Source organism: Osmia bicornis, chromosome 9 (assembly GCF_907164935.1).
Source record: "Osmia bicornis bicornis chromosome 9, iOsmBic2.1, whole genome shotgun sequence".
Classification (NCBI taxonomy): domain Eukaryota; kingdom Metazoa; phylum Arthropoda; class Insecta; order Hymenoptera; family Megachilidae; genus Osmia; species Osmia bicornis.
The window spans coordinates 864440-877997 of record NC_060224.1 but is presented as its reverse complement, the minus strand read 5'-3'; the positions used below and the strand labels follow the sequence as shown (position 1 = coordinate 877997).

Below are 13558 nucleotides of genomic sequence, written 5' to 3'. Positions count from 1 at the left end.
GAGGGTAGGATAGAGGTTTATCGATCGTTGGGATTTGGAATCCAGGAAGAGTTTAATTAACATACCTCGGCGGTGCATCCGTTGGTGGTGGTGTGGGTGCAAGGGTTGGGTCCACAGTTGGTACAGGTCACGATCTCGTTCGGTCCTGTCGTAGCTCCGGTTGGTGGACCACCCTCTCGCTTCTTTTTACCCTGCGACAGGGTCTCCGTAGAAGAAACTTATATTCTTACGATCTTTCGTGCGAACAACGATCCATCCTTCGACCAATTTCTCCCTTCTTCTCTACTCGATCTCACCATTCTCCTCCTTTTCCTTCTTTTCACTTTATCTTGTCTCTTACATTATATTTATTATAATGTTATGTAATGTATCATTCGGTGACCGATATATCAAAGGTCGATTATATCCAAACGACAGAAACGAAGAGGAATGGATATAAAATACGAAATCGAATCGAATTCATTGAAATGAATAAAGTAGATCATTGATTTCTTATTCTCACGGTTTCTCGTTCGGTTCTTATTGTTTTCATGGGATACTTCGTTGGATGGGTTTTTTACGGAGATGGCTTTTCGTTTCACTTCTAAACGATAATAATTGATCGTTCGAGATGACAAGCGTAAAGTAAGTTAAGCGTGATGAAGGCTTTTGATCGAGGCGGACAAGCTTGCACGTACAGGCGTGAGATATTCCGGAAGTTCGCGCACAGACACATCGGCCACCGTTCTTCCTCGAAATTATCTTAAACGTCGGTGATATTCGTTCGACGGACTTGAATTTTATCGAATTGAATCGAACTCGGAGGAAATTCTTTCGACTAGATCTCAACCGCTTGGCTGTGTATTAAACTAACGAGTATCACCGAGGTTGATTTTAGGGAGAAATCGCAAAATTACCAGGCTTTTGATCGAAAAGCGAATCGTTGTTTCTCTTAACGACACACACGTCGTATGTATATGGATCAACATTATATCGTGCCTCTGCGTATAACTTACGAATTTACATGCCGTTAACATCTACGTTTTACACTGTTGCGCATCGAATTCGGACCGATTTAAACTTGTTAAATAAATTACAGAATAGGTACTTAAACGTCACGATTCCGATGCGAACGTCACGTATACTTTTTATGTAATAACTGTACATCTCTATAAGTTATAATTGCGACGAAATCTTTCCTCGAATCGCATGTTCTTCGCACACAATGAATCCTGAACGTATTTCGACCAAGAATTTCCTTTCAGACTTTACGCGCAGTTTAAGAGACTCTATTGCTTTTCCTTTTTAATTAATGTTTTCACTTCGAGTTTAACCCAGCGAACAACTAGACTGTAATATCAATTTCTTCGTAGAAATGAACTTTTATTCAGATTTTTCAACCGTCTGTTTCTTTCCATTTCCATGCATTTTCTTTTCAAGCGACGTTCCATTAAACTGGGCGAACGTCAAAGCGAATCCCTTTTAAGGAAGGTATTCTTTCCTTTCAATTTCAAGCTTATGCTACGTGTCAAGCTTCAGTCGGGGTAAGTTTAATGGCAAAAAGCGATCGTTAATATCACAACCAATGCATTATATTTATATATATATATTAGATATAAAAAAAAGAAAAAGAAAGGAACGGTATGTATGTATACGACTTGATATGGTTCGATACGTTCGAATCACGATTGAAAAGGAAACAGAGGTAATTAAACGTTGAATAATTGAAATTGCACAAATGAGATGACTCGTCGCCGCGCGTTATTATTTTCAACGTTTCTTGCTACGTGTAATTAATGATTGTACTAATTGTTACCGAGTTGCTCGTTTCGCTTTCACTTGTGTTAAGAATAATATGAATTTATAAACTATTATAATGATATTGTTTTTTGAAAGTATATGCGAAAGTTTATGATCATCGTAGGGTTCGAATGAGATCTAAATGAATCTTGTGAGATAGAGGATAAATCCGATAGATAACCCGTGATTGGTTCGTTCAATTAGTATAATGTTTTGTTCGTTAGTTGCCTGTTTGACGAAAAAAACGATCGAATCGAAAAAGAAAAGCGCCGCTCGCAAATCAAAGGCGATCTAATTATCTGCCAAACCAACCGTTTAGCGGTGAAGCAAAGGCTATCTTTCCAAATGTCACAGACTTTTTCGTAAACTTTGCCAAGGAAATTCTGCTCTGTTGCCTCTAAAATTTTGCCATTCGTATCGTAGAATCTATCGCTGGTCCTTCGATTTGCAAGCGACAGTTTCAGCTAATTGTCCGACTCGAGTAATCGCTTTTGTCGTCGCGACGAGCCCGTATCAGCGATCAAGCAACAGAAAATACGCACACAGAGGAATAAAAGAAAAACGTAACTCGTAAGCCTCGATATACGATATAAGAAGCTGAACGTTCAGAAGCGTTTAATTATCGTCGGAAGCACGCGTCTAACGCGGAATCTAAATACTGACGGAGAACAATGAGCTTTTACTCGCTTGGAGGAGAGTAACCGCTGATCTGAACGCGATTCCCGTGCTTTAGCGAGACGGGAAGAAAAGATTTGTGGAAATTGTTGTCGAGGCAACAAAGTACAGCGTGATCGAGCAAAAACATTGTCCAACGTGCTTCATGCGCGTGCTAAATAATAATTAACCCACATCGTTCATGCATCGCATGCGTTCAAACTTCTCCGTCATCGATTCAAAATGGAAATTTTTTTCTCGTTTCGCAAATGATGGAAACGAGAGCACGATCAAGCTATTCTTTACTTCTACCTTCGAATGCTTTTGCATGAATTGCTCGCAAAATTCGTCATCGTCGAGTTTCAATCGAATCTTTTTATGCGGTTGCATCATTCGCACGTGCATGCACTTGATCATGCGTTTCATTCGGAAGAACAAGATTAAAGGTAGAGAGGCGCGGGAGATAAAGAGAAAGAGAAAGAAGAGACAGGTGATAGGTGACGAGAGGTAGAAAAATTTGGCACGAGCACAGGCGGGGAAGGATACGATAAGAGTCGAGAGGAATGTTCCTTCTAATGTTTTTCCATAATTCAATTTACGGAGACTTTAAATGTTTTCCGTATAAAAAGCCGAGTGTGCACCCGATAAACGCGTCAGGATTTTCACGATTCAGCCAACTTTACCGTTCGAGGATTAAATCCGGCAATTGGAATCGTTTAACATTTCCGCTCGACTCATTTTCGATAAAACTAGACGGCTAAAAAATGAGTTGGATCAGAGAAAGATAAAGGGTATTCCGTTCTGTCGAACGAGAAAGCAAGAGAACAAGTGTGTACGTATGGTAAATGTTGTACGAGTGTGTGTGTATAGGTATACGTGGATCCCTATGGATCAGTGTGGTTCGTCAGGACGCGGTTAAGACCTTGCACGTGCACACCATGGATTTCTTGGAATCACTATAAGTTATCCCGATCGGAAGCAGAACGAAAAGAGAGAACGTATTGTAGGAAGCAAGGGTTGGATCCCCGGGAAATTCCTCTTGCCTCAAAATAAAAACAAAGATCGCGCGATAAACGAGTGGAATCGCGAGACGAGATGGAAATTGGAAAATCGAAATTCTGCATGATAAAACGCGCCAAGTCGTGACCGCGCCCTTATGCTATGGGGGGTCTTACCAAGGGGCTGGCCAATATTATCCCTATCCTGCTGAGCACCGCTGGGAGCCGCTGCAACATCACAGACACCAAACAAAGAGACTTACTCACCAACATTTCCACACCAACCAAATTCTTACTAATCGTGTGTGTGTAACAACGTGTTTGTCTTTTCCCTCATTATTTTTATTTCTTTCACTTCGAGAACAGCTTTTTCCTTTCTTTCTGGCCATTTTACCCGTGTTCTAAAAATTCCTTCTTCGCGCGAACCAACTACTTACAATTAATACCTTGGTTAAACCGTGAATTACTTTCTTCGCCGTTTCCTTTCGCGCCGCGAAATTAACATTCGTTAATTCGATCGAGAGAATTTTCCTCGGTTGCAGTAAATTCGCTCCTTCGGCTTTCGAGAGAATATTCCACGCAAGGAACGCAAAGGGTAATTTAATAATAATATCGGTGGGTGAAGCAGCAACGTGGCCCTCGGTAGGTATTCATCGCGATCCCGACGAAACCGTAAACAAACAAGGATGCAAATTTCTTCGCGTATGCGTTACGAGCGCGAAACGTATTCTTTGAAATATTATTTAGATGTTACGTACTAAGAGATTCAGAGGTTCTTTTTTAATTAATAATTTTTCCGCGTGACGATCGTAACGCAACGATACGCGGAGGAAGAATAATTAGGGAAGAATCAGTGTATATACGACAAAAGGTATCGGATACCAGATGGTGCGTCGATATCCGAGAAAGAAAAAACTATATCGTTGTTTCGGGTGACAAAATGTAAGGATAAAAAAGAGAAAATAGAGAAGATTATTACAGAGAATAAGAAAAGGGGGGCAAAGAGCGTGAAACTGCTGGAGACATGCAAATACTGCAGCCTCGATCGAAATCGACGAGAGTACCGAACATTCTCGGTACAGCAGGATATTCGAATTTTTCATCAAATTTTCTATTCCTTTCGATATCGAATGATCGAATGGTAGTTTAAACCGAGAACGTTGGTAGTTGTCGCACGAGTCTCGTCGTTATCGTGTTGATCGAAATTGGAAAGGGATAAAAATCGTGAGTTCTTTCGGGAAAGATAGAGACACAATCAAAAAGAAACTATATAGACATAGGCGTAGTATCGAGAAATGCAGCGATTGTTAAGTAACAAACCATACCGTGTCTGTGCAATGTTCACGCCAACGAGTTCACACGTGCACGATGCGAATACGCGAATATTGAGGAATCGTTTCAGCGATTACTCGAACTCAACTACCACCACCCGATACCACCCCTCTACAACTTCGATGTATCGTCGATAAGCCCACCCAACACACAAACACAAACATCAATCGAGCCAATTATATTGAACAATTCTTTTCTTTTCTTTCGTATTCGAAAATTTCGCGTGCTTCGCATGACTACGCGAGATTTCGATCTACACCACCGGCCAAATGGTAACGGGACCATTATTTTTTAATGATGCTTCTTTTTTGGAAAGTGATTTTGGAAAATTCATCGGACGCTTAAAGAATGGCCCGATACTTTTGGCAGTTGACGTAAGAATCGAGGATTACCTGAATCGTTCGTTGCATCTGCGTCGATCGCGTATTCCACGCATTCGAGGATATACAGAGAAATGAGGTGTGTAAAGATATCTGAACGGAAATCTCGAGAAAAAGGGGGTGAGAAGTTTCTTCTATTTCGCGGATACCGCTTTCGAGGAAAACGATTTAGTTGCCGCGTTTCAGTCAGCTTACCTCTGTGACACGCATCGAAACGAACAACAGCAATTTTTGCACGAACCAACGCTTCGCTCGATCATTCTCAAAGAACAAACTTGGTGTTTACTGTGTGGGCTTAATGAAAGGTGCTGTGGTCGATTTTGTATTGTGAGTGTACGTAATGTCATTGTCCGCCAAGAAGAAAATAAGGAAAAGTGTTTTATTTTCGTTGATCCTTTGCACGTTTCATTTCAACACTTTGCTCGTGGAAAATTATCGGGGCAAACGTAATTAACGAATAAAGTGTTGGCATTCGTCTCGGGAGAATCTACTCCTGCAAAATTCGATTGCAAGAGTAAGTACTTCTCCAGAAATCCATTTCATTTAATATACGATCTGCGAGTAAAAGTTCGCGAAATTCTCGTGGCGCGAAGAATTTTCAAACGGATCGAAATAGTAGAAAGAAAAGGTGTTGGTTTGTTAAAGAGCGCGACGACGAAAGTAAGAAGAACATGAATTAAAGACAGTGGGGGAAACAGGCAATAACAGAAAGAAAAAAATAAACAAAGACATAGAATGAAACTTAACAAAGAAACGTTAAGGAAAATATCGAAAGAAATTTTGACGACTGTTACACTCGTAAACCGGGTGAGAAAACTAAATCGTAAAACGCAAGAAGAAAAATGAAAAATAAAAAACAGAAATTCGAAAGTAATTGATGGATAAAAAAAGAACGGTATAAAGTGGAAGAAAGAAAATACGAAACGTACAAGTGTCGGAGAGAATAAAAATATGCAGGTGGTGTGGATATATGGCGGAGGAGGGTGAGCAAAAGTACCTGGGTGACAGGATTCTCTCCAGGACGATAGACGACGTTGTGCATCGGCCGTTTCCGACCCACGTAATTCACGCAGACAAACTCTAGCAGGCTGGCGTAAATGAAGCACATGCACACGCCGTCCCACACGTTCATGGCAGTTAGGTTCGACACGACCGGCAGCGTCGACCGGAAACCGTTCGACGTGGTGAAAAAGTTGAGCATCGTTGTCACACCTGAAAACATATCGTTTCCACTTTATCTCGGTTCGATCTCGAGTTTTCTTTCGAAGCGACGCGATGCCAAGCAACGAGATTGCTCTTACGTCTTACGCGATGTTTTATGCATCTTCGACCTTACTACTCCAACCAGTTTGTCGCGAAATTATTCCTTTCCTCTTGGGACTGGTCTTCTTAAAAGTTAAGGAACAATGCACGGAGGAAAAAGTTTTCAAATTGTTTCCAGATTTCTTGGGAAAAAAAAAAACATGTTTTCTCACTTGCCCCGTTATACTCGCCGAGGAATAACATTTTGTAATTAATTATTAATAAATGCAATGATTATAGCACAGTTGTAATAGTTATTGAAAAAAAGACAAATTATCATTAAAAAGAAGAAAGAAAAAAAAATTGGGAACTATGAGACTCGAACCCTGGACATTACTTACCGATCATTACTCGCGCTGGCACTGCGTTCCATTCGAGCCAGAATGTAATGAAAGAGCTGGTCACCAGAATAATTCCCGGGATGAAGACCGTCGTGAAATAGAAGGCACGATCTCGTGTGAAAATCAGATCCACCTTCAGGCAGCTGTAGTTACCTATCGTGTGTTAGAATCGGTATATCGTTATCATCGCGTCTCTGCATTTTACGGAAATAGCGAGCGACGGGATTAAAGAAGCGGTTAGCAATCACTTATTATTGCAACGAATCGATCGGCAAATTCATTGCAGACGTTTTTAAATCGTTTAACTATTTTCCTAGATTCCTTTACTTTCTTTCATTTTAATCGTCGAGTTTCGTCTTTCGAAACGAATCATCGCTCTGTTTTAATTCTATCCCTTAAAGTCCTGTTTAATTCCTAACTCATTCGTGGCTCTTCTTTGGACAATCAGCTTTCATGACGGATAAAAATAATGATAATAAAAAAATAAATGAATAAAAATAAACGACGTAGAAAAGGAAGAACAGGGCACAGTCGTGTCGCCAACTTTCCGCAATGAAGCTTCACATTCGCGAAAGCGGTTTCAAGCCGAGCTGGATACTAACGCGTGAACGTCTAAGAATTTGATAGTTTTAGGGGAAGGGAATTTTGCGTTTAGAGGAAGCAGATTACCTTTAGAAAACTTTTCTCTCCGAATCGGGCAAAAGTTCTTTGATTTTCTGCAGAAGAAAGTATTTGCTCGCCTGATTGAGAATGAGGAAACTTGGAGAGAGAGAAGAACAGAAGGGTGACGCGTGCAATAGATAATCAATCTCGACGATTGAATTTGTTTTTATCTGTTGCGTTCGAAATGAAAGAGATACAAAAATAGTAAAAAAAGGTAGAGACCAACAACGGGGAGTATAATGAAGCAGAAGCGAAGCGCAGGCTAAATGATTGAAACAAACGTTTGTCTGGATCCGAACCACGTTCAGTAAATAGTATTCGAATTTTGGGATTAATGCGTGGGTTGAGAACGATAATTACGATTTACTTGGGACTCAAAAAAATATTGGAAAATACACAAAGTATACAATGCGATAATTTCAGCATTTTCCAGGGAAAATTGCTCGCATGAAATGTACAAACGGGATGTAAATTAAATAACGCGTACTCGATTTGCAAAGCATTTTGTTAAAAGCACTCGACGAACGAAGTAGGTCCACGATTAACTTGCAATTCTCTCACGTTTGCATATTTCGTAATAAGCATACATGCATCGACGAATACTGTTTTACACGAATAATTACGAGTTTCAATATTTTTCTGAGTCTACGATGATACACTGAAAAGATACTAATGTCTTGTAACATTCTACGACACGCTAGACACGTTCTGTCAAGCGATTAACAATCCCTTTTCCCTTACATTTAACCGAACAAAAGCAACTTGTTCTAGAAAAGCAGTTCGAAGTATCCAGGCTGAAATTTTTAATCACTTGACAGAGTTTTAATCGTTAGGATGGTCCTTCAACCCTCTGCACCGATCATCTACGCTACTGTTTTCCACTTTGCGAGCCTTTTCGAGTTTTCTCATCCGTGTTAGGATTCCCCGTCGCGTTGCTCGGACGTAGTCTTCTTTATCATTCTTTAACGTTTTATACCGTTCTTTAACGTGTATGTATGTACTCGGAAAACGTCGCGACGTCTCGTGTTCGATGGAAACTACGCGCGTCTCATTTTAACAGGGCAAGAATTTCTTTCGTCGACCATGAGACGACGCTCAAAGACGAGTACAAAGGGTAAAAGTACCGTGACTATGCGACATTGGATCTACTTGGAACGTTGTTTCCCAAATTCCTCTACGATCTTCAATTTTTCTACACTCTTTTCCGCGAACCCTTTTGCTGCATCGCCTAACGTAAACTAAACTTGATCGAATACGTAACTAGCTGTAAAAAGAAAGGAAAAAATTTAGCTAATTTTGCTAAATGTCGAGAAACTGCAGCAAAAGGATTAACTAAACGTTTTCGTGGATCAATGGAAAATTTGTTCAAGGGAGAGGACGATTTGGGAAGCAACCACTCGGAATATCTAAGCCTGTCTCACGAGTTGGTAAGCTTGGTCCTGTCTCTCCCTCCCTTTTTGAATGGCTCGTCTAAACATTTTTCCACGTGTTTTCGTTACGTTTCGTTTCGTTTAGTTTAGTTTCGTTTAGGAATACTGTCCGCGTCGTAGGGGAGGATTTTACCTTGCTCCTCAAACCTGCGCTGGCACAGCGAGCACTTTGAGTCCCCAAATTCATCGAACTCGTCCTCGTAGTCGACCATGATCTGTCCGTCAGCTGCAACAGAACAGCCCACGATCTTCCTTCCTCTCTTCTTTCCATTTTTTAACCTTTTTTTTTGTTTGTTTTTAATTATTCTTATTTAATTTGCTCTCTTTCCGCCTTTGTCTTTAGTTTCGTATCGTATCGTTCGTTGCTGTTTCTTTGTTACTTTCCTGTCGACGGGACGGATAAATCTCGATCACGATTATTCTACACCGAGTGAGAATCGAATAAATTTCGTTTTCTTCGTATATCGTAGAACGAGCTAAAAGAGACGATCGTACAAGCCGTAGAAAAGTATACCAAGAATAACAAGTTTTGGTCGAAAGAAAGTTTGCGCGAATCGATAGGAAAGGGTAAAACATTTCGCGGTGTTATATTCTTTGCTCGACAAGATCTATCCGTCCTCCGGTTTTACTTCGTGTATTCTTTTTCTCTTGATTTTATCGAGGAAATTTTCAATGAAACGTCTCGCGTTAATCTGTCGTTTTATACGAACCTCGCGTGACAACTGACCGGGCATAGAGGAAATTTCAATCGTTGGGCTAACTAGACCAAGCATTACCCGCATACCGCCATGGTTAATCTGTTCGGGGTAAAGAGAAATACGCGGCTATCGATTGTCGTAGCCGATAGACCGTCGGTGTTTAAACGGTTGAATATAAAGCTTGTTCGAGGAAACCGAGAGAAGGAAACCGCTCAGCGACCTGAAACGAAGTTTCTCTTTTATCCTTATTCATCTGGTTTGGCTCTGAAAACGGTTTTTCTCTGGAAGAGAAAAGAGGCGAATGCGTTCGTGTGTTTCAATCGAAACAAGCTGCTGGGATCGCGCTTTCGAAGGGAATGAAAAAAGGAAAAGAAAAGAAACGCGTTCAAGCTTCTCATTGGCTGCGTAAGCTGTTTAAAGAGCTTATAAGCGACCAAGGTAAATGGTTACGAAACAATCAGCTGAAATGAGACATTTCAATCGTTAAACACAACTGTTAGGCATCGAATTGTTTGCGAAACATAAGAGAATCGCAGTCGATAAATAAAAATTATTTACGAGAGTTTCGTGTTCTCGAATATTTTCTTTCATGAGAGATCGTGGGACGATCCGCGACGAAACCGTGGAACAGCCACAGGGAACACGATGGGTCGTTAGAAAAAGTTTAAGAACCTCACCCCAAAAGCAAACCACGGCGGGCTCGGTTAAAAAGCGAGACAGGAACCAAGGTTGCCAATATGCACTTTCTAGAGGAGCTATGTATCATCTAGATATATACATATAAATACAAGTTGTCTCGTCAAACGTGTACACCGTGAGAAGTGTAAATTTATCGTGGCAAAAAATAAAAACTCTTATCAACAAGTTCTATAACGATAGGTCAATTAAGGAACCAAGGAGTTTTGGATATTTTTTTGTCAGAAAATTTCCAGTTTTCCCTCGGTGCACATGTTTCATTGAGACACCCTCTGCAGGTGTAAATTGTACAAGGATGTAGATATATGTATATACACGCGTAAAGAGAGAGAGAAAGGCATATGTGTAAGTACAAAACGTATCTACGCCAACTATTAAGTAACAAAGGTGGAAACATAAACGAAGGTTCTCGTTACAGTTTCGCTACGTCGCATGCAGAATCCTTAAACGTTTCTCCCTTAAACGTTTCCCTTCGATCGTTCAAACGGGTACAAACTTTTGCCCAAACCCTTCGACACCTGCAAACATCCTCAAACATTCGCGCACACATGCGATTGTTAACACTTTGACCACCGCGGCGTCTCGTTCGTTATTTATCCAATTATCGGAAATGAAATTCAGCGTGGCAGTCAACGCGTTAGGCCGCGAAGCAATTAAATTTTTTGCGAAAAAAAAGGCAAGGGATTGCCAATGGTATTCGTGGCCACGTGAAACGCTGTTTCAACTTTCATTCGGCTATCGTTTCTCTTTCTAAATTTTCAATATCATCGTACTTTCGAGGATCGCGTGTAAATTGGCACCTTTGATCTTCACTCTCTTTCAGATTCTTGCGAGCCCTAAAGTGCAGAGACACGCGTTAGACGCGTTCCCATTTTTGAAAGGGAACGTTCCATCGCGCTGGTATATTGTTGAAATGCGGTGCAGAAAAGGTGAAGCGACGTGATGCGAGCATACATACATTTACCGCATGCATTTTCCGACTTACCTGAAGGCCGCGAACGCGTTTCTTTCCAACAGTTCCCTGTTGATCGCGACAAACAGATGCAACAAGGAGAATGGAAAAGAAGAAAGTTGGCAACAAGGCGACAAAAGACACGCTTTGCTTCTTCGGGAGGACAAAAGGAGGTGACAAAGGAATCGTTAATTGTTTCGGAAGTTTAGAGTCGGGAGAAATTTCATGCTAAAGTCGGCTTTATCTCGAGAAACGGAAGGTGTAGAAGCGAGCTTCAATGGACAAAGGCGATGGGTAGGTAATCGGAAATGATCGATAGTTAATAGAGCGGAAGAAGCAGGATGTGGGCAAGGCGTGAACGAAATTAGGAATTCTTTTTCGGTGGTGCCGGTCGGATTTATTGATCCGTTCCCGTCGTCCATAGAAACGATGGTGGGGTTTTTTCCAGGAATGGAGCAAAGGTTCAAGGGATGCAGCGCCTCAGGTGCATCGATCTGCTAACAGGTATTGCAACCGCTGCTTCCTTTATTCGATACCGACCCAGCTAGATTACCATTTCGCTTTTCATCTCCTATACACGTATTTGCTTGCCACGATTTCGTATCGATAAACGAAACTATGGAGAGTGAAAAGGTTAAGCTACCTGGGCAGATACCGTGTTCGAATGAAAAATCTAAATCGACGCGACGATCGATCGCTTCGGTACAGACGAGTCTCGCGTTCCAACTTTTTCGACTTGCTTTTTATCTTTCAAGCGATACTAAAAATATCCTTTTGGTGAACTAAGAAAATTGCCGTGTTCGGTGCATTGCGACAGTACAGAAGCGTGTCATTTTAAGGATGCAAGTAAGAATCGTAAAAGAGAACTGACAACGAACAGAAAAGTGGCAAATTTACGACGTTTCGCGTACGATATTCGAATCCACGCGGAATAAAAGAAACACCGGAGTTTCAATTAACCTTTTTACACGTTCCCTCCTCCAGTCTTTCTATCTCGTCGAGTAATAAACCATTATTTGTTCGGTAACTCACCTCGCCAGCTTACTTTGATCGGACAGGTGATTGTCTGGTTTTTAATTAGGTACGCGTTCAGCGATGTCAGGCTTGGACTTTTTCGCAAAGTACCCTCGTCGTTCTTCCACACGTACGTGATCGCCGTTTGTTCGTACGATACTGGAAAAAGAAATTCAAGTTAATTGGAAAATAACAGCATATTACGTTACGATTTATCCGATCACTTACTGCTCTCGATCGCGAATGAACACAATGGGTCATCGAAGGGGAAGATATTGAGTCTACCCTGGCAGGATAGGATGAGGTGACGCCTAAAACATAGTTTCACCCTTTCGTTAATGTTATCCTACGAAATCTCGCGTTTACGTTTAATCGAGTTTCCGTTACTGCATCGATACGCTTCTATAGGAAGCTCGATTATGGAAACCATTAATTCAAACGTTCCGATTTCGTGTACGCGTATTCAGCGGCTAATGTTACGGTTTATTGACTACCAATTAAACGTTTAATTAGCCGCAAGAGCAGAGTTTGTATACAAGCAGAAGCGTCGAATTTCGACGAGGTTGGAATCAACCCCAGAGATAGAATTCTAAAATGACTGACTATTTAACCCTCGAACGAGTTTAAAAAACTTGTCGAAACTTTTCCTTCGCTCGGTTCACCTTATGAATTTATTACAGCATCCGCCCTTAATGAACGAGGCTATTACTCCAAAGTTTTTGTTTAATCAGTAACGCCTCTGCAGAGGCCGCTTATGTCAGGAATCGCCGTTTATTGAAATTCATTGAAATTCATTGAAATCCGGCAAAGACCCGCCGAGGGTTAATGGAGCAACGAGGAAATGAATAAATAAAGTACCGCATAAGGTAGTTGACGGTGCCGTTGCGGTATATCCGTAGGGCGAAATGTACAGGTATGAGCGGATCCTTAAAGTCCCCGTGCATTATGAAGTACGTGTCCGGCAACCAAATATCGTCGTAGTGATGAATCGCATTCAAGAATTCGTATTGTGATCGGTTGCTGTACCGCAACCGCGGATCGTACCACTGTTGTTGCAACAAGAACTCCACCTCGTATTTCTGTCGATGGTAAATCATACGAGAATCGAGACTGCTTCCGACGCTTTTATTATATTAATTATTAGAAAGGAAAATAATAATTACCAAACTGGACTCGTCCGGAGAAGCCAAACTCAGCAACAGCACGCTCACGTTTACCGTCAAGGTTCCTGAAACACAGTGACCGATTGAAACGGTACGTTCGATCGGAAATTTCTTCAATACGATCGCCAAGAGAATACGCTAATTTGAAGTAAATTA

At 41.2% G+C, this 13558-nt stretch overlaps 1 protein-coding gene across 12 annotated transcripts in view; it reads right to left on the bottom strand.

The window, feature by feature from the left end:
- LOC114873088 (glutamate-gated chloride channel) overlaps positions 1 to 13558 on the bottom strand; it is a 45151-nt gene that overhangs the window by 4321 nt on the left and 27272 nt on the right. For 2 of the 12 annotated variants that reach the window (XM_046287062.1, XM_029181007.2), the window contains 9 exons: positions 13403 to 13467; positions 13098 to 13318; positions 12468 to 12550; positions 12258 to 12398; positions 9013 to 9105; positions 6787 to 6939; positions 6141 to 6355; positions 3609 to 3659; positions 66 to 191 (listed from right to left, as the gene is read on the bottom strand). In XM_046287062.1, coding sequence (XP_046143018.1) covers positions 66 to 191; positions 3609 to 3659; positions 6141 to 6355; positions 6787 to 6939; positions 9013 to 9105; positions 12258 to 12398; positions 12468 to 12550; positions 13098 to 13318; positions 13403 to 13467 — 1148 coding nt within the window. Of the gene's footprint in view, positions 1 to 65; positions 204 to 3608; positions 3660 to 6140; positions 6356 to 6786; positions 6940 to 9012; positions 9106 to 12257; positions 12399 to 12467; positions 12551 to 13097; positions 13319 to 13402; positions 13468 to 13558 lie in introns of all 12 variants that reach the window. The other 10 variants (XM_046287063.1, XM_029181013.2, XM_029181015.2 and 7 more) reach the window with 8 other exon arrangements.